General features: G+C 54.1%; 9 protein-coding genes across 9 annotated transcripts; 7 read left to right on the plus strand and 2 right to left on the minus strand.

The window, feature by feature from the left end:
• Positions 1–1,305: 1,305 nt before the first annotated feature.
• On the plus strand, positions 1,306–4,095 carry BDZ99DRAFT_467061 (uncharacterized protein). The gene is made up of 5 exons (XM_033720930.1): positions 1,306–1,780; positions 1,837–2,035; positions 2,094–2,295; positions 2,383–2,724; positions 2,773–4,095. The coding sequence occupies exons 1-5, from the start codon at positions 1,524–1,526 to the stop codon at positions 3,684–3,686; spliced, it is 1,914 nt and encodes a 637-aa protein (XP_033571772.1). The 5' UTR covers positions 1,306–1,523; the 3' UTR covers positions 3,687–4,095.
• An 844-nt stretch (positions 4,096–4,939) lies between these two features.
• Positions 4,940–6,070, plus strand: BDZ99DRAFT_480831 (uncharacterized protein; the record flags this gene model as incomplete). The annotated part of the gene is made up of 2 exons (XM_033722353.1): positions 4,940–5,899; positions 5,951–6,070. 2 exons carry the CDS (start codon positions 4,940–4,942, stop codon positions 6,068–6,070), a joined length of 1,080 nt encoding a protein of 359 aa, XP_033571773.1.
• A 1,053-nt stretch (positions 6,071–7,123) lies between these two features.
• On the plus strand, positions 7,124–9,009 carry BDZ99DRAFT_143497 (uncharacterized protein). The gene is made up of 5 exons (XM_033712712.1): positions 7,124–7,283; positions 7,334–7,369; positions 7,424–7,938; positions 7,989–8,120; positions 8,166–9,009. Exons 1-5 carry the CDS (start codon positions 7,256–7,258, stop codon positions 8,910–8,912), a joined length of 1,458 nt encoding a protein of 485 aa, XP_033571774.1. The 5' UTR covers positions 7,124–7,255; the 3' UTR covers positions 8,913–9,009.
• A 757-nt stretch (positions 9,010–9,766) lies between these two features.
• Positions 9,767–11,583, plus strand: BDZ99DRAFT_143533 (uncharacterized protein). The gene is made up of 3 exons (XM_033712713.1): positions 9,767–9,799; positions 9,865–10,371; positions 10,425–11,583. The coding sequence occupies exons 2-3, from the start codon at positions 9,997–9,999 to the stop codon at positions 11,448–11,450; spliced, it is 1,401 nt and encodes a 466-aa protein (XP_033571775.1). The 5' UTR covers positions 9,767–9,799; positions 9,865–9,996; the 3' UTR covers positions 11,451–11,583.
• An 851-nt stretch (positions 11,584–12,434) lies between these two features.
• BDZ99DRAFT_480834 (uncharacterized protein) lies at positions 12,435–13,116 on the plus strand (the record flags this gene model as incomplete). Its single annotated transcript, XM_033722354.1, has 2 exons — positions 12,435–12,526; positions 12,738–13,116. The coding sequence occupies 2 exons, from the start codon at positions 12,435–12,437 to the stop codon at positions 13,114–13,116; spliced, it is 471 nt and encodes a 156-aa protein (XP_033571776.1).
• A 542-nt stretch (positions 13,117–13,658) lies between these two features.
• BDZ99DRAFT_575023 (MFS general substrate transporter) lies at positions 13,659–15,710 on the minus strand. Its single transcript, XM_033728426.1, has 5 exons — positions 15,019–15,710; positions 14,955–14,969; positions 14,501–14,905; positions 14,082–14,438; positions 13,659–14,008 (listed from the first exon to the last, which is right to left on the minus strand). The coding sequence occupies exons 1-5, from the start codon at positions 15,328–15,330 to the stop codon at positions 13,667–13,669; spliced, it is 1,431 nt and encodes a 476-aa protein (XP_033571777.1). The 5' UTR covers positions 15,331–15,710; the 3' UTR covers positions 13,659–13,666.
• A 916-nt stretch (positions 15,711–16,626) lies between these two features.
• On the plus strand, positions 16,627–20,419 carry BDZ99DRAFT_502270 (uncharacterized protein; the record flags this gene model as incomplete). Its single annotated transcript, XM_033723880.1, has 2 exons — positions 16,627–20,006; positions 20,356–20,419. The coding sequence occupies 2 exons, from the start codon at positions 16,627–16,629 to the stop codon at positions 20,417–20,419; spliced, it is 3,444 nt and encodes a 1,147-aa protein (XP_033571778.1).
• Positions 20,420–20,515: 96 nt separating this feature from the next.
• Positions 20,516–20,779, minus strand: BDZ99DRAFT_373098 (uncharacterized protein; the record flags this gene model as incomplete). The annotated part of the gene is made up of 1 exon (XM_033714852.1): positions 20,516–20,779. A coding segment is annotated over one exon (264 nt), but the record flags the coding sequence as incomplete, so codon positions are not given.
• A 1,762-nt stretch (positions 20,780–22,541) lies between these two features.
• BDZ99DRAFT_467065 (NACHT-domain-containing protein) lies at positions 22,542–25,432 on the plus strand. Its single transcript, XM_033720931.1, has 2 exons — positions 22,542–22,618; positions 22,671–25,432. The coding sequence occupies exon 2, from the start codon at positions 22,912–22,914 to the stop codon at positions 24,964–24,966; it is 2,055 nt and encodes a 684-aa protein (XP_033571780.1). The 5' UTR covers positions 22,542–22,618; positions 22,671–22,911; the 3' UTR covers positions 24,967–25,432.

Here is a 25,432-nt window from a genome sequence, read left to right on the forward strand (position 1 = left end):
CAATACCTCAGAGCTTTCGTCGGGGAGCTGGACAGAACCCCATCGATGGGGTCCTGCGCACTGATCGTTGCGGTGCAGATGGGCAGGCTCCGATGAGTCGACGTTCAATTTTGCGTGAGCGCTAGGGCGGATCCAAGGTTATGCGTGATCCACTCTTCGGCGAAGGTTGAGAGAGCGGAGACACGCCAGCGCCACATCAGGACGGCCCCAGGCTAGCTGCTTTGGCGGTGAACAGATCGCAATGGCACGAGGTCGAATCGGCCTGGCGCGCGAGGGTCCAACGAGGGTCCAGCCGGTTATTTTTCCCACTGCGCCTCCACTTGCTCAGGTTCCGCGTTTTTCCCTGAAACTGCCCTCGGCTGGCTTCCGGCCAAGAACGCGTGCAGCACGCAGCATGCTAGGGCACAACGGCGATCAGCAGCGAGCATGCGCAACCGCGGCCGTCCATTTGCTGGGCTTTGGACCGCCGGCGCTGAGGCCGCGGGCTGGCTAGGTGCAAATTGATACAACCACAGGCGCATGGCTGGACGTGTGGCCAATTTGCACCCCCAGGCCCGCGGCTGTCGAGTTTGCTCCATCAATCTTGCTTGGCGCCCGTCGTTTGCGCGGGCTGTACGCTGGCGTTGCGCTGTCAGGCCGCGACCAGCGATGGCCGGGAGCAGCAGACGGTACCGCAGGAAGGACGAGGGCAGTCAGTGCCGGCAGCGAATACCGCAAGGCAGAGGCGACGATGATAAGCTGGCTGCCATGTGACGGCTCGCAGCACGTTATGGCCCGCGTGGAAGGCTGCATTGCGTGCGTGCTTTGCCCCTCCGACAGCGCCGCCTTCCTTGCTCTCGTGAGGTAGGACGATCGCCAGTAGTCGCATGACCATAGTCTGGCCGGCAGTCGATGCTATCGCTGCGTGAGTCTGGACAGTAGTGCGTATGTAATAGTTTCCGCGTCGCGCCGTCAGATGCTTCCCAGGTTCTCAGCGTGCGTGCGGTGCTCTTGCCACTCTGTCGCAGCTGGCAGGCGCAGTGGCAGTCGCATTTGGAGTCGCAGTTGGCCTCACGGCTGGCAGCGCTGTGTTTCAGCGGGCCTGGCGTCGAATGCATGCCCGGGCGGTTTCATTTGCCCGCTGGCCAGGTCAGTGACACAGCGGGGCCGGCTGCTGGGGCATCTGGCGCGCTGCGAGCCCTTCCAGAGTCGGGCGCTAGCTAGTCGCGAAATTGCGGTGCTCTCCCAGGCAACCCGACTGAGCCAGCGACTACAAGAAAGCTGCCCCTGTGCTCGCAGCCCATCCCTCTTGTTTCCTCCACTCCACATCACTCCACCACCAAGCACTCTCCCATTCTCCCATCCACGCGAGCCACTCTCGTCTGCCCTTGCAGCTCGCGCCTTTCTTTGCTACAGCTTGTAATATCACGTTGTCTCGAGCTTGTCTCGGTCACGTTCTTATCTTTGCCCGTCCGCCACGACACCACACCGCCATCCTCTACAACTCCCTCTAGCATCCTCTAGACACCACACTCGCAGTCACAATGGCCGAAGAACAGAAACCTCTCGCTGCTGAGACACCAGCCATCGTCGAGCCCACGCCGGCGCCCGCAGAGACACCCGCCGTTGAGACAAAGGCGGAGGAACCAGCTGCTACCGAGCCCGCCACCGAGACACCCGCCACGGCTGAGACACCTGCGGAGGCTGCTCCCGCCGCCGAGGAGAAGGTCACGAAGGCTGAGAAGCCCGTCGAGCCCATCACCTCTGGTGCCTTGGGCTACAAGGCTCCCGGCCTGAAGAAGTAAGCTCTGCTCCATCTCCGTCTTTCACGAGGCATCCGCTGACTTTCTGCCTCAGCGCCTTCCGCTACTCTAAGAAGTACTTCTGGTTCGGCGACGAGCCTGTCTCCGCGCAGAGCCTCAGCACCTACCTCCGCGGCGAGAAGCCCGAGGTTGCGCAGCCAACCGTCGCCTGGTCCACCCAGACCGGCAAGGGACTGCTATACTTTGTCAAGCACGCCGACCAGAAGGCCACCCCGGCTGGGGTTCTAAACTTGGTAGGCCTCGAAGCGAAAACCTCTGCATCACAAAGCTTTACTAACGTCTGCCTAACAGGCTGATGCCACCGAGCTCACCAAGGATGGCGTCGTTGCTTTCCACCTCAAGATCCACGGCCACAAGCACGCCTTCGAGACCAGCACCGCCCCCGAGCGCAACGGATGGTATGTCTCCTTCGAGACGGCCATCGCAGAGGCCAAGGAGGCGAAGAAGGACCTCATCGAGTCTGCTGGGTACAAGGAGCAGCTCGAGAAGCTTGGTAAGTGGCATGCGACAAGCCCCCAGGAATAATTTATTGTTGCATATCTCGCTTGTTCCCGTTCTGCATACTTACTCGCGTGTTCAGGCAAGCCCGCCACGCTAGCCGTCGCCTCCGCGTCTGCCGCTAAGGAGACCGCCCCCAAGAAGAGCACCGAGGTCAAGCCGACCGAGCCCGCCGCTGCTCGCACGGGCTCGTCCTCGAGCAGCAGCAGCTCTGACAACGAGGAAAAGAAGAAGAAGAAGGCTTCCAAGAGCAAGAGCCGTTCCGTTTCCCGCGGCAAGCGCGCCAGCGTCTTCGGCACCCTTCTGGGCAAGAAAGAGAAGCTCGAGGAGAAGAAGGAAGAAAAGAAAGAGGAAAAGAAGGAAGAAAAGGCTGCCGAGGAGGGTGAGCCATCTACTGCCGCTGCAGTCGAGCCCGTCGCTGCTGGTGAGTACTGTCTATACCATAGCAATGGATTTTACTAACATGCCACAGCTCCCGTTGCCGAAGCCACCACCGAAGAGACTCCCGCCCCTGCTGTTGCAGAGGCCACTGAGGCCCCTAAGACCGAGGAGGTTGCTCCCGTCGCCGAGACCACCGAGGCCAAGCCCAAGCCCACCAAGCGTGGCTCCATCTTCGGCAACTTCGTTGAGAAGCTAAGGAGCCCGACCACTGAGAAGAAGGAGCCAGAATTCGCTCCCCCCGTTCCCGCCAAGGAGGAGCCTGTCTCTGCTGAGGCGCCCCAGATCGCGGAGCCGGTTGAACCTGTTGTCGCCGCTGAGACTGCCGAGGCGCCCAAGGTCGAAGAGGCACCCAAGACCGAGACTCCCGCTATCACCACTCCCGCCAAGGAGAAGGAGCACTTCTCGTTCAGCAAATTCTTGAAGAGCGACAAGGCCAAGTCCCCGTCCACTGAGACTGCCCCTGCCGTGAAGACTGAGAACGAGGCTCCGAAGATTGAGGAAACACCTGCCGTTGCTCCGGCCGAAACCGAGGCGGCTCCTGCTGTTGTCGAGCCCAAGGCAGAGGAGCCCGCCGTCGCCAAGGAGGAGGCCACCCCTGCCGCCCACAAGGCCAAGCGTGGTTCCATCTTCGGCAACCTCACCAACAGCGCCAAGAAGGAGAAGTCTACTGACAGCGAGACTGCTGAGCCTAAGAAGGAGAACAAGCTTACTGGTCTGTTCCGCAGCGCCAGCAAGTCGGTCAAGCCGCTCGCCAAGAAGGAGAAGGAGCCTGCCACCCCGGCCAAGGTTGAGGAGGAGAAGGTTGAGGAGCCCGCTACCGCTGCCGAGACCACCCCTGCTGCCGAGTCCCAGACAGAGCCTCAGTCCATCGGCGACGTCGTTCCAGATGCGGTTACAGTAGGGCAGGCCCCCAAGAGCACGACCGAGGTCTCAGCTACTGCATAAAGTATGGTGGGAAGACCCTTCATACGTCGACGACAGCCATGATGGAATGACGGAAAAGCGGAAACGCATGTCTCTTGTTTGACCGGACGGACCACCCAGCGACTATGCACCGAATCTAGGATACGGCTCTGATATCTTCCCGATGCAGAGCTAGACTTGGATTACACACAAGCCTCTCACTACTCATATACCCGTACACACCATCATTTCGAACCGCATCACCAACCCTCTGCCGCTCGCTCATCCACAACAAAAAAGGATATACCCGTGGGTTTTTTACGTCTCGCGTTGCATCGCGCATGCTTGGTGGCCTCCAGCCGCCCCTGCGCTGTTTTTATTGCTCTTGTTTTTATGTCGGACGTCCGCGTCTAGATTGATACCACTGTTGCACCCCTAGTTTTTGCTTTTGAGATATCACTTTGCGTTGCTTGTCATCGACTGGCTCTCGTTTTTGGAATTTTTGTTTGTCTTACCTCTGCGAATACCCCCTGATACCCTGCGTACTGCCTTATTAGGATATTGTACAAGCGGCCACTAGGGCACCACACCAAACCCGTTAATAATATCTAATAGAAAATGCGGTTTTCATTTGGCTCTAACACTTTTGCTGTGATTGTGTGATGTGAGAAGTGTCTTGGGGAGCACCAACTAGTGTTGCGCACACATTGTGACACATGGTGGGGACCAGGATAAGAAGAGAAGATGCAAAGGTAGTGCTTCTTCGAATTGACTCGCGGAGCCGGCGACTCAGCCGGCACCTACGAGGCTAAACGCTGTGCCGCTTCTCGGGCTGCATTTGACGCTTGATGAACGGATCGTATGGGCGTCGCGAAGCCTGGAACAGGACTATTTCGCAGGCGTGCAGGGGGCGGTTCGTCTCCAGTTTTCCTCGCGCGCCTTGACTCGACAGGTCCACTGCATCACCACTTCGCGCTGTGTCGTGCCCGCACTCCTACTACACCAGCGCCCTGCCAACACACCACCTCGCCCCTGCGTTGTGTCCTTTCGTTTGTGCAACTTGTTCTTCTCTCCTGCGTGTCTGTCTATGCTTCTTGCCAAGCGTGTCTCGGTGCTTGTCCCCGCGTCTCCACCCCGCAAAAGCTTGATGTGCCTGACTTTACGGGGCCCTTGTCGTTCGGTCGTGATTACGCTGCGAATGCACAGTGAATCGGGCATTTCATAGCAATCATGGTGAGTATTCTACTATGGGATCCAGCCTATGCATCGACTGTCTTGAACTGTCTACAATCATCATGCGATCCCCTCAATGCGCCACCAGCAGCTCTCACGCCTTTGAAATAGATCAGGTCACCACTAACAAAGGGCCTCAACTTCAGGGCTGCTGCTTCTCCTCCGACCGATCTCCCGCAAACTCGCCGTATACTCCTCCTACCGCAGCCACAGCGCCAGACGCCTCGGACCGCAACATCACCGTTTCGTCGCCCCCTCACCCCGCCTCTCTCCTCTCACACGCGAACACCACACCGCGCGCCTCCCATGCCTCACACCACCACCACCATACACCTCCTTCCACAGCGACCAAGTCTGTAGCGCCGAACCAACCTCTGCGCCCTCTAACTGCCGGCCAACGCTGCGACCTCCCTGCCTCCCTCGGCCAGGAGCAAGCTCTAATCGACCAGAGCAATGGGCGTCATCCTACCAGACCTACCCCATTGACCTCGTCCACTTCAACACGCTGGACCCGCACAAGGCTAGAGCGCGAACGCCGCGACTTCTTTGACACTAGGGTCACAGGGAACCCTGAGATATGGGCCCTGGTGCGGACGGTGGTGCAGTTGATACGGGCGGGGCAGGTGCGAGAAGCGCAGGGCGTGCTGGACGCGGGGGCCTGCACATGTCCAACAGGGGAGGTGTGGCGGGGGGTGTTTGACGAACGGGGGGAGTTTTATAAAGTGCCCGAGTGGGTGGTTGTGGAGCCGTCAGGCTTGGTTGAGGAGAGGGAGGATGGGAAGGATAGTCGGAGTGGGACCGATGATGAGTTTGACGAGGAGGATGCGGTCGTGGAGAAAGTAGACAAGGGGAAGGGGAGGGCGGTGGAAGGCGATGAGGTGCCCGGGGTCGTGGTAGCGGATAAAGGGAATATAGTGAAGGTGAAGGCGAGGCTAAGTGACCGCGGGACGGATGTTGCCATAAAGATTGGGAGTGAGGAGCGGGTGGGGTTGTTAGTAAGGAGGATTAGGGATGTTGCGGACGTGAGTAGCCCTCGATTGCACTATTTGTCTCCATCTTCTAACATTGCGTAGATTGAACCACACACTCGCCTCAAGATCGCGTATATGGGCAAGATCCTGCACGACCACGAGACTCTGGCATCGCAGGGCTGGCGCGAGAAGGACGTCGTCAATGCCCTTGTGTTTCAATAGCACCAGCCTTGAGATCCGATGCTTCTCATCCATCGCCTCAACTTCCCGAGTCCCTACGCTCGTAGCTTCGACTATACGCCATACTTCGGCCTCCCTGCTTCTAGGCACCCCTACCGAAGTACAGTTCTACTTCCACCGAGACCCCCACCGACCAGATCACCTAAAAAAATTTCTACGTATCGCATCTAAACCTACTAGCTCGACCAAATCATTCCCAAAACCCGCTCTAGTATGAAGCTGATCCTCTCTAATAATCTAATTTCTCCTTTCTTTTCGCGTTCAGAATAGATACCCCACCCCGTTTGTGTTTCCGAGGCTCTTTCATCGTTGCGAGCACATCTAATGTTGCATCTACGCTTTCTTGGTGTTTCGAATGGTTGGTTGGGTTTGGAGCATTGTGTACATATGTGCGATGCTGGAATGATCAATGGTATGGATGATAACAGCATGTCAGGATGATTGAGTTTAGGGCAAGTCGGAAATGTGATTATGTGTTTGTCTTGAATTGGGATAGGGATAGGGTTGTGTTGGATTGGACTTGCTACTGTTGATGTATGCCAACGTTACTCTGATCTTGTAGTTCAAATTGGAGTGTCATCGAAATCACATCGCAAATCGGCCCAATTTACACATTCCAACCTTTGACATGTGATCTTAAGATTTAACAACACGCTAAAGCACGACCAACAACGCCGTCCTTCCTCAATACACCTATTGATCTAGATCTGATTCAAGGCATTTCGACCTCAACATGTCAAAAGGAGTGCAAATCGCGCGGACTGGCTTTCAGTTATACATCTTAACACACCAAAACCAACTATCAACCCTTGACCTGATTTGCAACGTCTAGACTTGGCTCCTAGCTCCCATGAAACTCTCTGGCTCGTGTTGCTAAACCTAGAAATCCTACGGCCGTCCATGACTTCTAGAAACCTTATTATCAATCCATGTGGTAGAGTTCCTCCTGCTGTCCTATTTCCTAAATCGCCCAAAGACCAAGAAAACCATCCAAGCCAATCCTAAGCCCCAATCGGTAGAATATCGAATAACTAGTCGAAGCTTGGCTCGCAAGATCCTTGCTCTCTCCATCTCAGCACTCGCGCCGGGGCACTTCAACACCAAACATGCTGGCTGAAACCAAGTCTCGAAACAGGCATATCTAACGAGCTACATGTCGGTACGACAATGGTCGGTGTACCAGGGCTCAGCAAAGGTCAGCCTGCTCATTGCTAGCTTTCGGAACCCCTTCCTAATGCTCTCAAGGCTGTCATACCTGCAAGAAGCGGAGGATTAAATGCGGTGAGGCAATTCTAGCTGTCTAGCTTTCTCTTTGCGTCATACTGAGTGGATGAGACGAGAGCAAACCCATCTGCCAACGATGTCAGAAGTCTGGGTACCTCTGCACCGGCTACGGCCACCCGCTCCACTTCGTCCATGCATCGACTGCACCCTTTCCTTCAATGGAGGATGTTGTCACTACCCCCAAAAGGCTACAGGAATCGACGTCAACTATGCCAGCCACTGTTGTACCTCGGATGCGGACCCCAGCACCCAACGAGCTCAGCTTCGTAGCATTCAAAGGCGATTTCTGCGTCTCCTTCCTCTTCGACAACTTCGTATGGCGAACCTACGGCACTCCGTGGCTGCAGATGGCAGCGGCTGGTAAGCTGAACCCGCTGGCGCTTGAGGCCTGTCAAGCGCTTTCATGGACCCACTTTGGCGTCACGCATCACCAGCGAGACATTCTGGTGGAGGGATCGGTAAGATATGGGAAGACGCTCAAGGGGCTGATTCCTGGACTTTCGGATCCGATGAGACCTGGCGTGGAGGCTTTGATTGTACCGGTGATGATTATGTTGATGCATGCGGTAGGTGTTCCCGTATCGCTTAGCGGTTGATGGGTGCTGACTCTGGGAAGTCATTTCAAGAGGATCGAGCGGCGTCTATTGCTCATTTGAAAGGTTTGGCAACGCTGCTACATGTGTGTGGACCTAAGAAGTTCCAGCGGGAACCTCTGAGAAGTGCCTTTGAGTCGTGTCGAGCGACGCTGGTGAGTGTATTCTTACGTACTTGTGAAGTCTACTAATGGGAGAAGGTTACCACCGCACTCATCGCGCGACAACGTACCTTCCTGGAGCAAGAAGGATGGTGCTCGATACCATGGGCTCTAGATGCCGCGTCAAAGAGTCAACAGAACCACCTAGTAGATATACTAGTCACTGTCCCAGGCTTCCTCGAGGATGACGCTAAACTGCGACACATCGAGGATCCTGAAGTGAAGCAAAGCCTGCTAGACAGAGTCAGAACCCAACTAGCGAATCTTTACAGCTGGCGATGGGCATGGGACGCTGCGAACACAGGCGCAGTCTGGGAGGTGTGCCCATCTCCGTCGCCCGCAATTGCTCCTCGAGCAGTAGACAAAACTCTTCATTTCTCCAGCCACGTCCTCGCTAGCGAGATCTCTCTCTATAACGCCGTACTCATGTGGCTCCTCGGGCTTCTCTGGCGCCTTGATCCGTTCGCCTCGTTTCCCCTCAGTCCAGTTTCAGAAACTCGCCCTCGGGGACCGATTCTCCTGCCACATCAGGTGCATAGTCTCCGCGACCCAGCCATCGAGATCTGCCTCACGTTTGAGTTCCAGATGCGCGATGCCAGCCACAGCCGCGACAGTGCGCTCTTTTTCCTTTTCCCGCTCGGACAGGCATGGACGGCGCTGGAATCAGAGGCGGCATTCCGCGACTGGATTCGTAGCATGCTGGACAAGTCGACAGTGACTCGAGGCTACGCAATCGGGCGGAACGCGTGGTTCGGCAACTACTACATCCCAAAGGTGTTCCAATGATGCTCAACCAACAGCACGACAGTCGTCTGTCGTCGCCAGTGCTGGAGCTGGGACCACTTGGCCGAAGCTTGACCGCGGCGCACGAGCCTTGAAGCTATGGCTGCCAGGAGAGGGTTGCGTACCACGGGCAGCAAGGAACTATTTGATTGCCCGCCTATTTTAGGAAATGCCCATAATTAATCTACCAGCACTCTATGGCCGCCCGGCCGGTAATATTTGTACGCCTGCTTGTCTGTTTCAGTGCTATACATGGGGAGATGGCATCGACAACAGACGGCAGGACGGACTGTCGATGTCCCTGGGGGTCGGCACTTGCGCTCGCTCCTTGGCCTGTCTCACTCACCAGAAGCTTGTTTCGAGGCGCACGGGCACGACGGGCTGGACTGGTCGTGTGGCGTCGATTCGGGATGCTGATTCAGGCAGGGCGTACGAAAGCCGTCACGAAATGCCATGGCACTGATGGGCATCGCGTGGAGCACACGGAGATGGGACCGCCGGCCACACACGGCGAGGCGCGTGGGCAGATGCAGGAAAGAGCGCTCTTATCGCGGCCTGGTGATATTTCTGGGTAATATTTGCAGGCAACTGGACCGCGACGGGCTACTTCGCGGCGTCCCTGGCGTAGAGTGCATGGCTCTGACAGGAGCAGCTGTGGCGATGACCCGGTGTTGCATGCACCATGGATGCAATCCTTGCTTTTCGCAGCCGCACTGATGGACGAGGCGTTCCATGGCGACAGCGGATCCGCGTCCGCGTCCAGGCGGGAAAAGGAGCTGCTCAACGTGCACACCAGCCAGGATCGCTGGTGCACACTGACAAAAGAGCCGCCTCCCCCTGTGCCACGACTGTGCCGCGCAACGTCCTGCCCGTCATGACGAGGCCTGCTGGTATTGCACCCTTTGCCCGCTGCTGCAGAGCGACCTGTCGTTTGTGTCACTGAAAACCCACCCAGAGCTCTTTGGGAGGACTGACAGTTCACTCAATCGTTTGCCGCTGTGCTTGTGAAAGCGGGGATCTGCATTGCACTCTCAAAACATTCCACGTCGTCAATACTGTTTCAAACTCATTCCTCAACCATCCAGTCATGATCTTCCAATACCAGCGCGCCGTCGGACTGGCCTGCGTGGCCATGTTCCTCTTCTTGGTCCTCAGTATCACCATCCTCCCTCTGAAAACCTTCGACGTCCTACACTTTGGATCTAGCTCGAAGAATGGCCAGCACGCTCCGACTTGGAACCCTACCAGCAACTCTTCCCAGTCGTGGACTTTCCAAGCACCTCGCGACGCCAAGAACTACGGTCTCTCGCCTGGGCAATGCGACGCTTCCTTTCCCGCCCTCGGACACGCCATTGAACGCTCAGTCGCTCACCGCAAGGAGATCGGGAATATCAAGCCCGAGGATGTGAATACTGGCTGGAGAAGCGACGGAATTGTGCACGCTATGATATACGACAACCAAGTGCGTCTTCCTACTCCCTCGCCGCTTCACAAATCACTAACACATCCTTGTAGCTGTACATCATAGAAGCCAAGGGATGCCACCGTCGTGACTTCCGAGAGCGCTCACTCGCAATTTTACAGTCCATCTGGCGCGCAGTTGTATCGTGGCCCGGCCCCATTCCAAACATCGAGTTCACCTTCACTATCGACGACGGCGCATACGAACAAGGCGTCTCAAACGAAAACCCACCTGTGACATGGTCCCTTACACGCAAGGACGAGCCCCTCTATGACAATCTCTGGCTGATGGCCGACTTCGGTTTCTACGTATGGGGAGCGACGGGCGACTACAACGCGCTCCGCAAAGCCATCAAAGACGACGAGATCCCCTTCGACAAAAAGGACCCCCGCGCGGTCTGGCGCGGAGGCGTGCTAGTAGAGAAGGAGCCCCAGGACCTCCGCAAAAGCCTCATCGACACGGCCCACGACCAGAAATGGGCCGACATCGACTTCTTCGACTGGAGCCAGGGCAAAGACGGCCCCAGCAACTGGATCTCCATCGCCCAGCTGTGCAAGTACCTGTTCCCTGTGCATACCGAGGGCCGCACCTACTCGGGCCGCCTCAAATATATCCTCAACTGCCACTCCGTGTCCGTCGTGCACAAGCTGCAGTGGGAGGAGAACTTCCACCACCTGCTCGTCGCCGAGGGCCCGCAGCAGAACTACATCCAGGTCGAGCGCGACTTCTCGGATCTGCAGCAGAAGATCGAGCACTATCTCGCGCATCCCGACGAGGCGCGGCGGATTGCGGATAATAGCGTTAGGGTGTTCCGGGACCGCTACCTTACGCCCGCTGCGCAGGCGTGCTACTGGCGCAAACTGTTCGCAGCGTGGCGCTCGGTCAGCTTCGAGCCAGAGTTCTACATGACGGTGGAAGAGCAGGAGCGGCTTGAGCTGGCGAAGGCGGGGGATGATGAGGAGAAGAAGAGCCAGGTTGCGCAGAAGTTTGAGGGGAAGGATCGGAAGGCGCGCGTGCCGCGGGGGATGCCGTATGAGAAGTATATGCTTATCGAGAGTTATGAGGATAGTCCGTGGTGAAAGATGGAAATTTCCATTTGGACGAGAGAAGATGGCTTTTCTGGAACTTCGGCGCGAGAACGGCGGTGCTCGAATACGGCTGGGCCACACTTTGCTGCTTCTCGATCGAAGCAGCGGCGTTTCCCTTCACAAACTCGACGCGTAGACGGGGGACGCGCGTAGTTTCGCCCGACCGGTGCACCGAGGACCCACAGTGAGTGGATAGGAGATCGAATCCGCCGCCTCCCGCCGCGGGCAATGAACACCACAGCTCGAAACATCATTGATGGGTACCGAGGACCCTCATCGTCCCCGGAACAGCTCTCCTGTCCTCCTGTCACATCTGGATTATATCGCGGATAAGGCCCTCTCGCGCTTGCAGCTTCTGGCGATTCCGGCGCGATGCCAGACCCACCGCGGTTTAGTCGACTTCGGTGACTATGTCCTTCCCCCGTGTAAGGTGGATGGATGGCTGAAGCGACATGTCGTTCTCGTGGACATATTTGACGGGCTTGTTGAGGACCCCCTGATTAAGAGCCGTTGAAGAAAGAGTAGTGTGAAGGCGTTGGGCAAACAAGGTTATGACTAGGGAACTAGGGAAACGGAGTAAACTCGATGAGGAGTCAAACCACCAGGCGGGAATTCTTGGGCCAGGATGGGGACGAACTCACACAAGTCCTCTGGGAAAAATATAGGACGTTCGGGTCATGGCGACGTTGGTTCTTAAATACCCTCTGTAGAGTCGACTGTAGTGGGGGTGGGGGTGTAGTTCTGGAGGGAGCTAATTGCTTAATCTAATTAGTATATAAAACACGTAATACGTCCTGTATGTGCATACGTACAACGGACAAGTACCTACATTCCCAAGCTTTTCTCCATTTCTGTCTTTGATGAAGAGTACTGGTTTGATCTCACTCCATACCCCACAATTGCCTTTCGCCGGTCCCCCTCTTACATTTTCATCGCCTCGCCCTTTCCAACCATTCGTTCATTAGCCGCTCATAGATGACCCTTCATGAAAGAGGATTTTTCCTCAAAGCACCTCCAGGACCGAAAGTCCCCATAACGACGGACGGCAAGACCGCCGCATCAGAACGGTATTCCGTAATATAGACTAGAATAAAAAAAGAAAAAAACGCCGATAAGCCAAAGAAACCCCCCCTTTCCAAAGAAAAGCCATACGTGAAACCGTGCTGCCTCCCATCGCGAACTCATCATCACGCCATCCATCAACGATTCGAGCTCCCTAGCCCTTATCCAGACAGTGCCATGCTAACAGTTGACAACATCGCTGCTGTTCGTCTTCAGCGCCACGCCTGCCTCCTCTCTCTCTCTCTCTCTCTCTCTCTCTCTCTCTCTCTCCACACTCCCCTCTTCCACACCCACCGCCGCTGTCCCCAGCTATGCGCCCCGCTTCGTCAACCGCGTCTGGAGCGCGATTTCGGGGAGTCGATCTGCAGCCGCCCGGGGGTATACCACTAAACTGTCGCCGTTCGACTGTCCAGCGCTCTCCGCCGACGGTCGGCGCGCGGAGCCCCAGCCGCCGGTTCAGGGGCATGGCTTCATCCATGAGGTATCAGTTTCCGCGTGGGCGAAGCGCCGGCGCGATCTGGATCATGTGTGTCTAGAACCAGCGCGGCGGGGCCGGGCACGCATGTGGTCGTTAGGACCTAGCATTGTTGGGTAGGTACGCCTGGTCTTTGGCGACGCCCCGCCCTCGTTCTGGATCCATGTCTTCGTCTCCCGTCCACGGGCCCGCTTGCCGCGCTGATGCGAGGAGGCGGGACGGCAAGCGGCATGGGGAGGAGCTTCTACGATGCGGAAATGGGCCACGCGGAAGAGTGGTTCTGGAGGGAGAAGTGGGTGGGCGCTTGCTTCGTAAAAAGCATGGTAGACGGAGAGACGATGGAAAAAACGTGACGAAGGGTCGTTTTTTGCTCTCCAGGCGCTCACATTCCAGAAGTCATGAGCGAAAAAGTTCTCGGTAGAGGGGTTTACACACTTTTTCGTGCTAACCGGTCCTGGGGCACCTCAACTCGCTTTCAAGGCTTCCAGTAAAGCACAACTCGATGGCTTTGGAGAATCGGTAAGGCGTTTCTAGGCCACCACCTCGAACCTAGATTCCACGGTTCCACACACCTACTTGTCCTTTTGCACGCCCCATCCACCCCCCAACATCCCTCGCCAACCCCCCACCTCTCCTCTCCCACCAACCCACCTCCCTCGCCCCCCTCCTCCTACTCCGCCTTCCGCTGAAACCGCGGCAACCCGACCCACACCACCAGAATCGCGCCCAGCAGCGCCAGAATGATCGGCTGCAGCACCTTGACGCCGCGCGCCTCGGCGATCGCGCCGACGGCGAAGGGGAAGATGGCGGCGCCCGACCCGCCAAACGCGGCCGCGAAGCCGATGGCGCTGACGTGCAGATGGCGCGGCAGCAGCTTGGTGGCGGCGACGACGGCGGCGGGGAACATGGGGCCGAGGAAGAAGCCTTGCAGGGACACGACGACGGCCGAGACGTAGAATTGCGGCACCAGCCAGAAGAGGAGCTCGAAGGCCATGGCGATGGGGAGGTAGATCTGTGGGCGGGGTTAGGGGGGGTTTAGAGGGGGTGGGCGTAATGGGAATACTGAGAGTAAAAACAGCACTCACCGAAATCGCCAGCTTCTCCCCCAACTTCGGCGTCACAAACCCCAGCACTATCCGACCCACCGTGATCCCCAGCCAAAATCCCGTCGCAGCCATGCCGGACGCGAAGCGCGCGCCGTGCCGCACGTTGATCATGAAGACGACGATCCAGCCGCCCAGCGCGACCTCGATGCCGACGTAGCCGAGCAGGAACAGCGCGCAGAGCCAGGTGACGCGCGCCGAGGGCCGGCGGAAGAGGGCTTCTTTCATACGGCTGTCTTTGGTGTTGGTGGAGCGCGGGTTGGCGGCGCGGAAGACGGCGCCGGTAGCGCCCCAGAAGGCGGAGACGGAGGTGAGGAGCTCGATTGCTGCGGCGGCGATCTGGTGAGGTTGTTAATATAAGGGTGTCAGGGGTTGAGATGTATAGGGGAGGGGGGACGTACCATAACGTAGTAGAAGTAGAACCACGGCAACCCCTTCCCCTTCGTAATCATCGTTGTTGCAATCAATGGACTTAAGGTGGCGCCCAATCCGTAGAACGCATGCAGGAATCCGAGGATTTCGTTCGGGTTTGCCATGTTACCCACCCATGCGTTCCAGGCTGCATCCTCGAGGCCATTGCCGAAACCGGCAACCATGAAGATGACAACAAGGACGGGGTAGGGCGGGTGCACGGCGATGACGATGTAGGCGAGGAGGTGACAGCCGGGCGAGATGAAGGCGACGCCGCGTTGCCCGAATTTCAGGTGGATGGCGTTGTTGAGGAGCGCCGAGGCGGTGTAACCTGCTAAGGGGGAGAGGAAGATTAGGGAGACAACGGTGTAAGAGAGGTTGTAGTATTCTTCTAGCTGTGGAGTGATTAGTAAAGGAGGTATTCTAAGATGATAATGGTCATACATAAGGGATCAAAGCCTAAGACCAATGTTAGCATGATTCTTTTCTGAGTGGTAGACGAGCATACTCCATAGGCAGCATCATTCATGCCCATGACCACGAATCCCCAGAACGCAGCCATCGTCCGAAATAGATTTCCTCGCGGGTGATTCCATCTCTGCAGCTTCTCTGATGCCTGTGTTGTTGGGGAAGGAAGATTCTCAACCGGATCATCGCACGTTCGGTTCCTATCAGCCTCGCTGATGCGGAGACTGTGGATGCTTTGAGGTTGAGATGGCTTGCTCCCCGTCTCAGAGAGGAAGTTCGACACGTCTGCGAGCTCTAACTGCTCAATTACGGCGGTAGAAGAACCGCCATTGTGATGGGAGCGGGAGATCATGGCAGGATAGGAAAAGAAGAAGACAGCTGGAGGCAATTGCAGATGACCTCAATAGATTCTCAATTGGAAATGTAAAAGAAGCTCAACTTGAAGAATGCAATGACGTAGCAAAGCAGCTCTACAGTATCTTTATATACAATTCCGAGGCTGCACAGTTCTCCACACGAGGAGCAGTTGGTCAGCGCGGGGTTTGACTCATGGCCCTTGGTTCCTGGCGTAGCAGGAGATCGATCGGAACCCCAGAAAAACTTTGTCCGTGTGCTTGCTTGGACTCTCTTGGCCGAGCTAAAAGGCGTGGAGGAGTGGAGGCCGATGTGCTGCCGGCTAGTGATGTCGTAGCGCAGGAGCGAAATGCCTCATTAGTAAGGCGAGGAGCAGGTGGTGGTTTTCGTGGAGTGGCGGGCCGCGTTCTCCGTGTATACTTTGGGACTAGTGGCGTTCTTTATTCTCACCGACGAACATCATCTTCACCAGTTTCTGTGACTCAAGTGGTAAGAAAACGGCTTCCCGAGCATTCTACTGCTCACCGGGGTTATCGTCATGCTTCTACGAACAAGATTCATGAGGTGTTATCTTGGCCTCGCAAGCATCACCAAATGCAGCACTAGGTCCTAACAGGTGGGTCAGAAAGATGGAATCACCTCTTTTCGCGATTTGAGAACGTAATGATATACTCAACCCCCCAGAAATGTCAGAAGAGTGTTGACAGTCATACTCCCGTACTACAGCTAGGCTCTGCAGTCTGTATGTCCTGGAGGAATGATGAAGTATCGCTCTCGGCTTCGAGGCCGCCCATCAGGAATAGACTAATCTGCCCATGGACAACAAGGCGATTGTTCTTCAATTCACGCGGCGATGAAAGAACGTGTTCTTGTTGCCTGTTGTTAGCTCTGAGGTCCTTGTTCGTGGCGATAGCCCTGAAAGGACTTCACCTGTGGATAACGGGAAGAAACATGGTATCGTATCAACAATCGGACAAGGAAGTTTGGAAAAAATGGACAAAGGAACAAAGGGTAGTTTGACAATAGAGGCGAAGTATCACAATTCTTCCATTCCCTGACGATATTTTGGCTACAGTCGATCGAATTGCATATTGCACAGCTCTAATTTCATAACGTTCACGTCGATCCACTTGCATTTCAGTTTTGCAAATACCAACTCAGTATACCATACCATATACGTACTACTATATCGCGACGTGTATATATCGCACATTGATCCACACATAGACACTCATAGCCATAAAGGCACTTCACTTGATCTAGCAGCATTAGACCTGCCTGCCCAGATCCCGAGATGGCGGACTCACCACACACTCACGAAGAACCCATTGAAGAGCAAGACGACGGTAGTTTCGACTATCTATTCGAAGACGGTCCTGACGATGAAGGCGTACCCTCAAATCCGGAGGGCCTGAACGACAACCAAGAGGGCCCTTCCGACGCATCGAACGACGTCTCTAACGGAGCAAACATATGCAAAGATCCACATTTATCCCCGACCAACAACCAGGAGCATCATCCCGAAGCTACGGTAAATACACCCCGAATCCGTAGATCACCGACACAGTCCGAAGACGACGAGTTAGATAGGCAAAGGAGGGAAAGCCCGGGGCTTAACGACACTTATGAACCAGTTAGTGATGAAGCAATCGCAGTCACAGACCCATCAGAGCCGCAAGCAGAAACCGAGGAACCCGTCGCCCTTCCTCACGGCGCCGAAGAAGAGAATCGCGCCATCTCTGGCCCGGAGAGTGGTCTTGGCTATACTGAGGTCGATCCGGAGAGCCCGACGTCGATTTATTCACAGGAGTCTGATGGTGATATTTCTCCCCCGATCGAGAATCGCCCTAGTTCTGGCCGGGAGAGTCGTCGTAGAAATTATGAGGAGGATCCCGAGAGCCCGATGTCGATATATTCACAAGAGAGTGATGGCACTGTCACTCCCCCTGCCGAGACTGGTGAGAGCAGCCCCATCATGGCCGATCCGGAGAGCCCAGCATCGCCGAAGAACGAGGAACACGAGGGTCCGACGTCCCAGGAAGCACAGGAGGACGAACGTGATATCGGTCCATCCACCAAACGTAGTAAGAGCACTCCGCAGACAGAAGAGGAGCCCGTGCTAGACGCTAACGCCGTCTTCCTCAAGTCACTCGACGAAAAGCGTCGACAATCGCTCGCAAGGCAGTCCGCTCGGTCCAAACCTACCTGGGCGATGGACCTGGGCGAGGAAGATATCGACACCTACGACCCCCTCCTCCACCTCTTCCGACACAGAGGGCTTTCGGATTCTGGGCCGCTGTCGACAGAGATAATCCCGCTTCCGAAGGAGAAACGGCGTTCTAATCCGTATCGAGGAGTCAGCGTGCGTTTCCGACCATCGTTTGGCTCTGGAAGGATGAACAGTCCCTTGAGTCAGGTCTTCACGAAAGAACAGAAAGAGGAGTATGTGGAGATCGACCAGAACCTTTTCCAGGGGTTTGATGGTATTTTCGCAGGGGACGATGAGTCGACCGCCTTGGTGCCGTATACAGGACAGCAGCCGTCTGTCGGTGATGATGGAGAAGATACTGTGCAGTCGGCACCTAGCTCGCCGTCTGAAGGCCCATCCTATACCCCGCTAACGGAATTCGAGGGCAGCCAAGAAGACCATGAGCAGGAAGACCAGGATAACCGCGAGCGCAGGTTCAAAAAGTATGAGCGCCACGCAGAAGAATACCGTCTCCGATATCGAAGCAAAAGTAAGCGTCACATTGAAGCGTCAAAAAAAGAGAAAGAGGGACAAGCGGCAATCAACGCAATATACCGCACGAAGTCACTCTCTGAATTAAGGGATGAACGAGATAAGAGCACCGTCGCCGGTCTCCTTAATGGAATGCATCTCCACGACATACATGGACGTTCGGCATGGCAGCAAGCATACATCGAGATCATGGGACAAGAACTTCTGCGTCCTGGGCAGGGAGATAAGTTCAGAGAGGCTCTAACAAGATTCACTGAAGCGAATGAACACAATGCGATTATGTACGCGGCTTTCCGCGGAAGGGTTTTGGCTGAGAAGAACAAGGTTTTGGACGAGAAGGACAAAGTTGGAAGGTTGGTGACGGCATTGGCTGGTATGGAAGAAGATCTAAAAAAGAAAAAGGATGAGCTAGCGACTGCTAAAGACGAGCTATCAATAGCTAAAGGGCAGCTATGGACAGCTAAACTAAGGGAGGAAGACCTCGAACCGAAGGCCGAGGATTATGAAGCCGCGGCGGAGAAAGTCAAAACTTTGGAAGCTGAACTAGAAGCAAAGGTGGTTGAGAACGCACTCGAGAAGGCGAGCAATAAGGCATTGGCTGAAGATACCGTAAGGCTAAACGTAGAACTCTGCAAGGCGAAACGAGAGCTTGAGGACTCGAAAAAGGTCGTTGTGGAAAACCAGACCCTGGCTATAGAGTGCACAAAACAGCTTCAATCACTGACTGACGAGCTCGAAGAAAAGGAGAAGGAGATTGCATTGGCGAAGAAAGGGACTGGCTTGGGCGATTGCGAAAAGAAGGTAAGAGATCTGCTGAAGGAGATTGACGAGCTCAAGGAGCAATTAGCAGAAGACAAATGCGAGCTGGAAGTAACGGAAATTATAAAAACCGAAGCGTCCGAACGAGAGGATGTGATCAAGTTATTGGAAGATTTTAACAAGGACCTGGTAGACAAAATCGAGGCTGCTGCTGTCGTGGAAAATGTGGAAAATGAGTTCACGCTTGAGAACTGGAGGAAGGTTGAGGAGAGGTACCGGCATTTCGGTGCCCGTGAGGCCAGGACGAATGACCAGCTGATGGGGATGACAAAGTCAAGCAAGGAAATGCGAATCCGAGTCGCGGCGTTTGCAGAAGCCTTCCAGCGAGCGAATAGTGCAGTCGTGAAGCGTAATCAAGGAATCGAGGACCTGAAGGCCACGAACGAAGATCTTAGAGAAAAGATCGCAAGATATGAGAAGAAAATCGATGGGCTTGAGAAATTCACTTCGGAGGGTAAGGCAGAGCTTGTCAAAGTATACGCGGAGTTAAAGGAGCGGACGCACTCTCAAGAAGAGACCGCGATTCTTAATGAGCAACTCACTGCAACGTGTGAGGCTCGCAGAGTCGATCTTGAAGCAAGGCAGAGAGAATGCGATCAGTACAAAGACTGGGCTGAAGTCTTTAATAACAGGTCTAAGACTGACAATGAAAGCTTCGACAAGCTTAAGAAAGAGAAAAGGGCGCTGGAGAAAGAGCTTGTAAAGTGCAAGAATGACTACGACGGCGTCGACATGTCGAGTTTAATGTTACAAATCAAAGAACTCGAAGCGGACAACCAAAACCTGCTCAAAGATCGAAACGACCGGAGTGATGAGAGGGATGGACTCCTCCGCGTCAGAGACCTCGAAGAGCAGTATGGGCTCAAACACAAGCCATTCGTAATCTATCATCCTCACAGAACCCGGACAAACATAACCCCTAGCTACAAATCCAAAGAGGAGACTGAGAAACGGGAGAAGAGGAGACAGGAACGACTTAAGGAGCTTCAGGAGGAACGGCGCCAGGGTGAAGAGGCAAAATTCAGAAGGCAATGGCGAGAAGCGCGAGAGCTTTATCTGATTAGAAAGAACGGCAGAGAACCGATCCAGCTCGTGGACACAACTCCACAAATGAGGTATGCTTCCACTTGGCCACAGGATACACCTATAACCTCCCCCCCTGCGTGCCGGGCATCCCTTCGTGCCGGGCAAAAGCCAAGGTACTTCAACTTCAAAGCAATGTAGAACCTGCACACACATTGATATTTCTATAATTCTATATGAACTTTGCGCTATAGCGACTCCTAAACATCCTACCCAAACATTACACTGGCGTGGCCGTGTTATTGCCTGATTTTCGCAACGTGCACTTTGATGGTCTTTCATGGTGCGACAGATTTTCGTCGCCACAACACCACTATCAATCTCCTATCGCTTTGCGCCAGTCTAACTTCTCCCATGCCATGCAGAATTCCCTGCGTGCAGAACCGGGACTGGGCTGACCCCTATTTCGTTCGCCTTGATGGAAGGTTGCCAACATGATAACTAACTGAATTTCACTAACGTAATCAATCTCATAACCGCCACTATCATCATCACCGTAATCATTAATCTCAGTGCCAGTAAAAGACTTTATTCCTGCCTCTAAAACAGAGCAGTGACTCTCCATCCCTGATGCGGCAATCTCATCCGCCGCAACCTCTGCTTCGCTTTTCCGTGCCTTTTTAGCCTTTGTTCCCGCTGGCGCAGGGTTTTTGCGCTTCCGACCACGTTTTCCTTTGATAGCTTCTTTTGCAGTATCCTTTGCAGCACGTTTGGCTTGTGCCTCAACAATATCCTCATAGCTCATCACTTTCGCCTTCCCTACTACCGTTGACTTGGTTAACTTGCGACATTTGCTTTCGTTATTCTGTTGGAATATGAGTCGATTTTCATCGTGAAGGAGGGCACATTCGGTAAAGGATATTTGGGCGGCGTTAGCCAGCTTCTGTAGGCGCTGTCTGCTCATCTCGTCAAGTGTATGAGCATCCTGTTCGATTTGGCTACGTAGGGACGTAAGAGCCTCTGCTGTCACAGGCGTCTAGAGTACTTCGTCGTCTTGCGAACAAGGCCGTACGTTCCCCTTATCGGCTTTTGGAATGGATATTTCAGCGAGTGGCTTCTGGATATCTTGGCAGCCAGTAACACGCCTCTATTCTCCCTCGTTTCTCTCCCTTTCTCCTCCTTACGGAGTTGCACTACCTCCCTTACGAAGTTGTGTTGCTCCCTTGCTGTCCCTTGCTGTCAAGGGAGTCTCGTTACTCTATATAGTCCCTCGTTCAATACAACTCATGCTTCCTTCACTGATTCTTTGCCCTTCCTACGCCAGCTGCCATATCTCTAAGTACCCTGTCTGGGTTGAACGGATATAAACCGGCTTTACTCCACCCTGATTTGATGTTTCGAGAGGTGAGCGCAGCTTGCCGTGCAGGGCAGTAGAGAGACGTGAAATGCTCCTTGCCCACTGTATTTGCACCTCCTCGATATAATCGTTCAACTTGGTCGCGATAGGCTGCCTTCAATGGGCTAAACACTCCAATATCACAGGGCTGGAGCTTATGGGAGGTGTGTGAAGGGATACGGCATAGGATGATGTTGTTTTCAAAACAATACTCTAGGATCTCGAGCGACTCGTGCGTTTCGAAGCCGTCGGAAATTAAAATCCGTGGTTTCTGAAGCGCCCGTGCTTTAGTCTGGGGATCAAATACACGTGTGAGCCAGTCCAGGCTAATCTTCGAGTCGGTGTATCCAGATTCAGAGCATGCGTAATGCCATCCAGGAGTGGGGTATGTGGTCCAGTTGCTCCGATGGGTTGAGGACGGCCAAATAATCAATGGGAGGATGGACCTACCATCTGCAGATATACACTCAATTGCAGTTACCATTGTTCGCTTGACACCCGCGCCTCTATAAGTTCGCGGGTCATCCTTACCTACAAGGACTTTGATAGAGCTGAGCATACTTAACATAACTCCAGTTTCATCCATATTATAGACATTCTCCGGCATAATAACTGGGCCGTGTAGTTCCTTTCCAATTACCACAAACCAGAGTACAATCTTATCATATATATTATTGTCGTGACGGCTCCAGTCTAGCGCCTTGACCCATTTCGATTTGACCTCTAGATGGCGATTATGGAAGGCCTGAGGCCTTTTTTTGCCGGGAGGGTTGATTGCTCCGTTGGTGGAGGAGCGCCGACGCGCGATGATAAATGCTAGCGAGCGTAGGTGTTTAATTGGAATAGGGTACCCATTATTAGCCATTCGTAATAAATAATTAAGGAGGGCTTTCTCTTCTGATGGTGTGAGGTACTGTTGGCCTATCGCCTTCTCTTCTTTCGAGGGTCGTCCGTGTGCACGATGCCATAGGGTAGAGCGAGGGACGTTGCCCCGTTCTGATAGGGCAATATATGTTCTGGGCTCTGCCGGATCAAGGCCCTCTGAGAGCACTTCACTGGCGCGATCCATTTCTGCGATGGTGAAGGTGATGGGAGGGAACGAGTGAGAGGTCGCACTAGATGGCAGGCCCAGAGGACACGTGACTGCACATGGACACGCTCCAAAGGTCTTGGCATATCACCTGACAAAGTACAGCCCCGCTTCGCCAAAATCTGGGCTGTGCAGCCAGACCCTTAGGCTCCAGCGAAGCAGTCCAAATCAGCTTCTTACGACCAGTGTCGCCTCTAGAAACAGATTGCAAGATTTGGGTATAGTGCATATTTGCCCTCGCTTTGCTTCTACACTTGCTAACATCGATAGCTACGCTGCGGAATTCTTCCCGATGCCCGCCTCACCCTACTGCCTTGAGCCCTACCAACCCCGGTTCCTTCCACTTGCTAGCACCAGGCTCCGCACCCAGCCATGCGTCTTCTATGTAGCGAGACTGGCGAATTTAGTCTCACTAAGGACTTGGTCGGCGACGATCCGATCCCTCCCTATGCAATACTTTCGCACACATGGGGACCAGATAACGAGGAGGTTACCTTCAAGGACATGACAAATGGCACAGGCGGAAAAAAAGCTGGATATGAGAAGATCCGATTCTGGAGAACAGGCGAAACAGGATGGTCTGCAATACTTCTGGATTGACACGTGCTGTATTGACAAGAAAAACGACGCCGAACTCTCACGCTCTATCAACTCCATGTTTCGCTGGTACCGCAATGCAACTCGATGCTACGTCTATTTGTCAGATGTCTCTAGCCCTCCTTTGGACACTAATGTGGAGTCCAATCCGCGGTCGTGGGAATTGAACTTCTGGAACATCAGATGGTTTACTTGGTTTTGGATGTCCCTAGTCGTCAAATTGATATTTCGCTGGTATCACAACGTAACTCAACGCTCCGTCTATCTCTCGGGTGTCTCCAGCGCTCCCTCGGACACTAACGAGGAGTCCAGTCCGAGGTCCAACGATGCGTACAATCCGCAACCGTGGGAATCGGATTTCCGGGGAAGCAGATGGTTCACCCGTGGCTGGACGCTCCAAGAGCTCCTTGCCTCGGCTTCAGTTGAATTCTTCTCTCGGGAACGCAAGCGACTTGGTGACAGGAGTTCACTAAGGCAACAAATTTATGAGATCACGAATATTCCTCACTCTGCGCTTCAAGGAGCGTATTTATCTAAGTTTAGCCTCGAGGAGCGCTTGCAGTGGATCGAACACCGCCAGACCAAGCTGGACGAAGATAAAGCATACTCGTTACTAGGCATTTTCGGCGTCTACCTACTTCCTATCTATGGCGAAGGAACGGCGAGCGCGTTCGCTCGGCTCCGGAACGAATTCGACAAGGCGCAGAAATGTATCCGAGACTTACACCTCACCGATCCCCGCAATGATAAGAAGCGTATTGAGGACACCAAGGGTGGCTTGCTAGAGGGCTCATACCACTGGATCCTTAAAAACTCTGACTTCCAAGAATGGAGCAACACCCACCAGAGCCGGTTGCTTTGGATTAAGGGCGATCCCGGCAAGGGCAAGACGATGCTGCTGTGCGGCATTATCAATGAACTAAAGAAGTCAATGGCCAAGTCGGATCTTCTCTCTTACTTTCTCTGCCAAGCTACTGATACCCGCATTAACAACGCCACGGCTGTGCTACGAGGTCTAATTTATCTGCTTGTCGACCAACAGCCATCCCTTATTTCGCATGCACAGAAGAAGTACGAACAAACCGGCAAAACGCTCTTCGAGGATGCAAATTCCTGGGTAGCTTTGTCCGAGATCTTCACGAACATCCTGCAAGACCCGAGCTTGAATAGCACATACTTAATTGTCGATGCGCTCGACGAATGTGTGGTGGACTTGCCGAAATTATTGGACTTTATCGTGCAAACGTCGCATGTATGTCCTTGTATTAAGTGGATTGTCTCCAGCCGCAACTGGCCAAGTATCGAAAAGAACCTTGACACTGCTACTCAGAGGCTAAGACTGTGTCTTGAGCTTAATGAACAATCCGTCTCTGCTGCTGTTGCGACATTTATTAAGTTTAAGGTGGATTGGCTTGCGAAGCGAAACAGATACGGCAGTAATACTCAAGACACTGTCCAGCGCTACTTGTCGCTTAATGCAAACGGCACGTTCCTCTGGGTGGCCTTGGTCTGCCAAGAACTGGCTAATATCTCTGGATGGGATGCTGAAGAAATGTTGAAGGCATTTCCACCAGGGCTTAATCTCTTGTACAGGCGGATGCTGAACCAGATCTGCAGTTCAAAGTACGCTAAACTCTGCAAAAGTATACTAGCCGTTGTCTTGATTGTACGCCGGCCCATTACTTTGGATGAATTGGCATCTTTCGTCGATATGCCTTCTCGAAGTTCTGGCAATTACGAAGCTCTATCAGAGATTGTAGGGCTTTGTGGCTCTTTTCTAACGCTCCGAGAACACACTATCTCTTTTGTTCATCAGTCAGCGAAGGACTTTTTGGTCGAAAAGGCTTCCAACGAGATCTATCCTTCTAGGATAGAATGTATACATCACGACGTCTTCTCTCGATCGCTACAGGTCATGTCCAAGAAACTACGACGTGATATTTACAGCTGCTCCCGGATTTCCTATTGAACAAGTCAAGCAACCTAATTTAGACCCGCTATCCCCAGCACGATACGCGTGTGCCTATTGGATTGACCACCTGCTCGACTGTAATCCTACTAAGAATGCTACTACAAGGGGGTAACATGAGCGGGCCAGCAGCGCTCCCTGCTAGCGCTGGGGCTGCTTTAGCCGTATGAAGCATAGCTGTTCGTATTACAAATATGTAGAATCAACCAGAATAGCTAGATCATCATATAAAACAACAAGAGATCCTTGTATCTTGTATCCTAAAAATGCCGAATCTTGTACGCCGGAACCGTGGCCACCATCCCCCTCCTCTGCTTTGTTATCCCGTCCTTCGACAGCCAGGAACACGGCTCTCTGTTCGCGAGCGTGATATTGCGTATACCCTTAAGCACTATGCTGGTTGGACTGATGAGAAGATTAGCAGCTCTCTTGGTGTCTCTCGCACTGCACTATCTGCCTCTCTCCA

Source organism: Mytilinidion resinicola, assembly GCF_010093595.1.
Source record: "Mytilinidion resinicola strain CBS 304.34 unplaced genomic scaffold BDZ99scaffold_20, whole genome shotgun sequence".
In the NCBI taxonomy this organism is placed as follows: Eukaryota; Fungi; Ascomycota; class Dothideomycetes; order Mytilinidiales; family Mytilinidiaceae; genus Mytilinidion; species Mytilinidion resinicola.

Coding starts and splice junctions, on each gene's coding strand:
- BDZ99DRAFT_467061 (XM_033720930.1), top strand. CDS start 1,524: ATGGCCGAAGAACAGAAACCTCTCGCTGCTGAGACACCAGCCATCGTC. Junction 2,296..2,382: donor GGAGCAGCTCGAGAAGCTTG/GTAAGTGGCATG, acceptor TCGCGTGTTCAG/GCAAGCCCGCCACGCTAGCC. Junction 2,725..2,772: donor AGTCGAGCCCGTCGCTGCTG/GTGAGTACTGTC, acceptor AACATGCCACAG/CTCCCGTTGCCGAAGCCACC.
- BDZ99DRAFT_143497 (XM_033712712.1), top strand. CDS start 7,256: ATGGTCGGTGTACCAGGGCTCAGCAAAG. Junction 7,370..7,423: donor GAAGCGGAGGATTAAATGCG/GTGAGGCAATTC, acceptor TGAGTGGATGAG/ACGAGAGCAAACCCATCTGC. Junction 7,939..7,988: donor TGATTATGTTGATGCATGCG/GTAGGTGTTCCC, acceptor GACTCTGGGAAG/TCATTTCAAGAGGATCGAGC.
- BDZ99DRAFT_143533 (XM_033712713.1), top strand. CDS start 9,997: ATGATCTTCCAATACCAGCGCGCCGTCGGACTGGCCTGCGTGGCCATG. Junction 10,372..10,424: donor CTATGATATACGACAACCAA/GTGCGTCTTCCT, acceptor ACATCCTTGTAG/CTGTACATCATAGAAGCCAA.
- BDZ99DRAFT_575023 (XM_033728426.1), bottom strand. CDS start 15,330: ATGATCTCCCGCTCCCATCACAATGGCGGTTCTTCTACCGCCGTAATT. Junction 14,439..14,500: donor TCTACTTCTACTACGTTATG/GTACGTCCCCCC, acceptor CAACCTCACCAG/ATCGCCGCCGCAGCAATCGA. Junction 14,009..14,081: donor GGGAGAAGCTGGCGATTTCG/GTGAGTGCTGTT, acceptor CCCCGCCCACAG/ATCTACCTCCCCATCGCCAT.
- BDZ99DRAFT_467065 (XM_033720931.1), top strand. CDS start 22,912: ATGGCACAGGCGGAAAAAAAGCTGGATATGAGAAGATCCGATTCTGGA.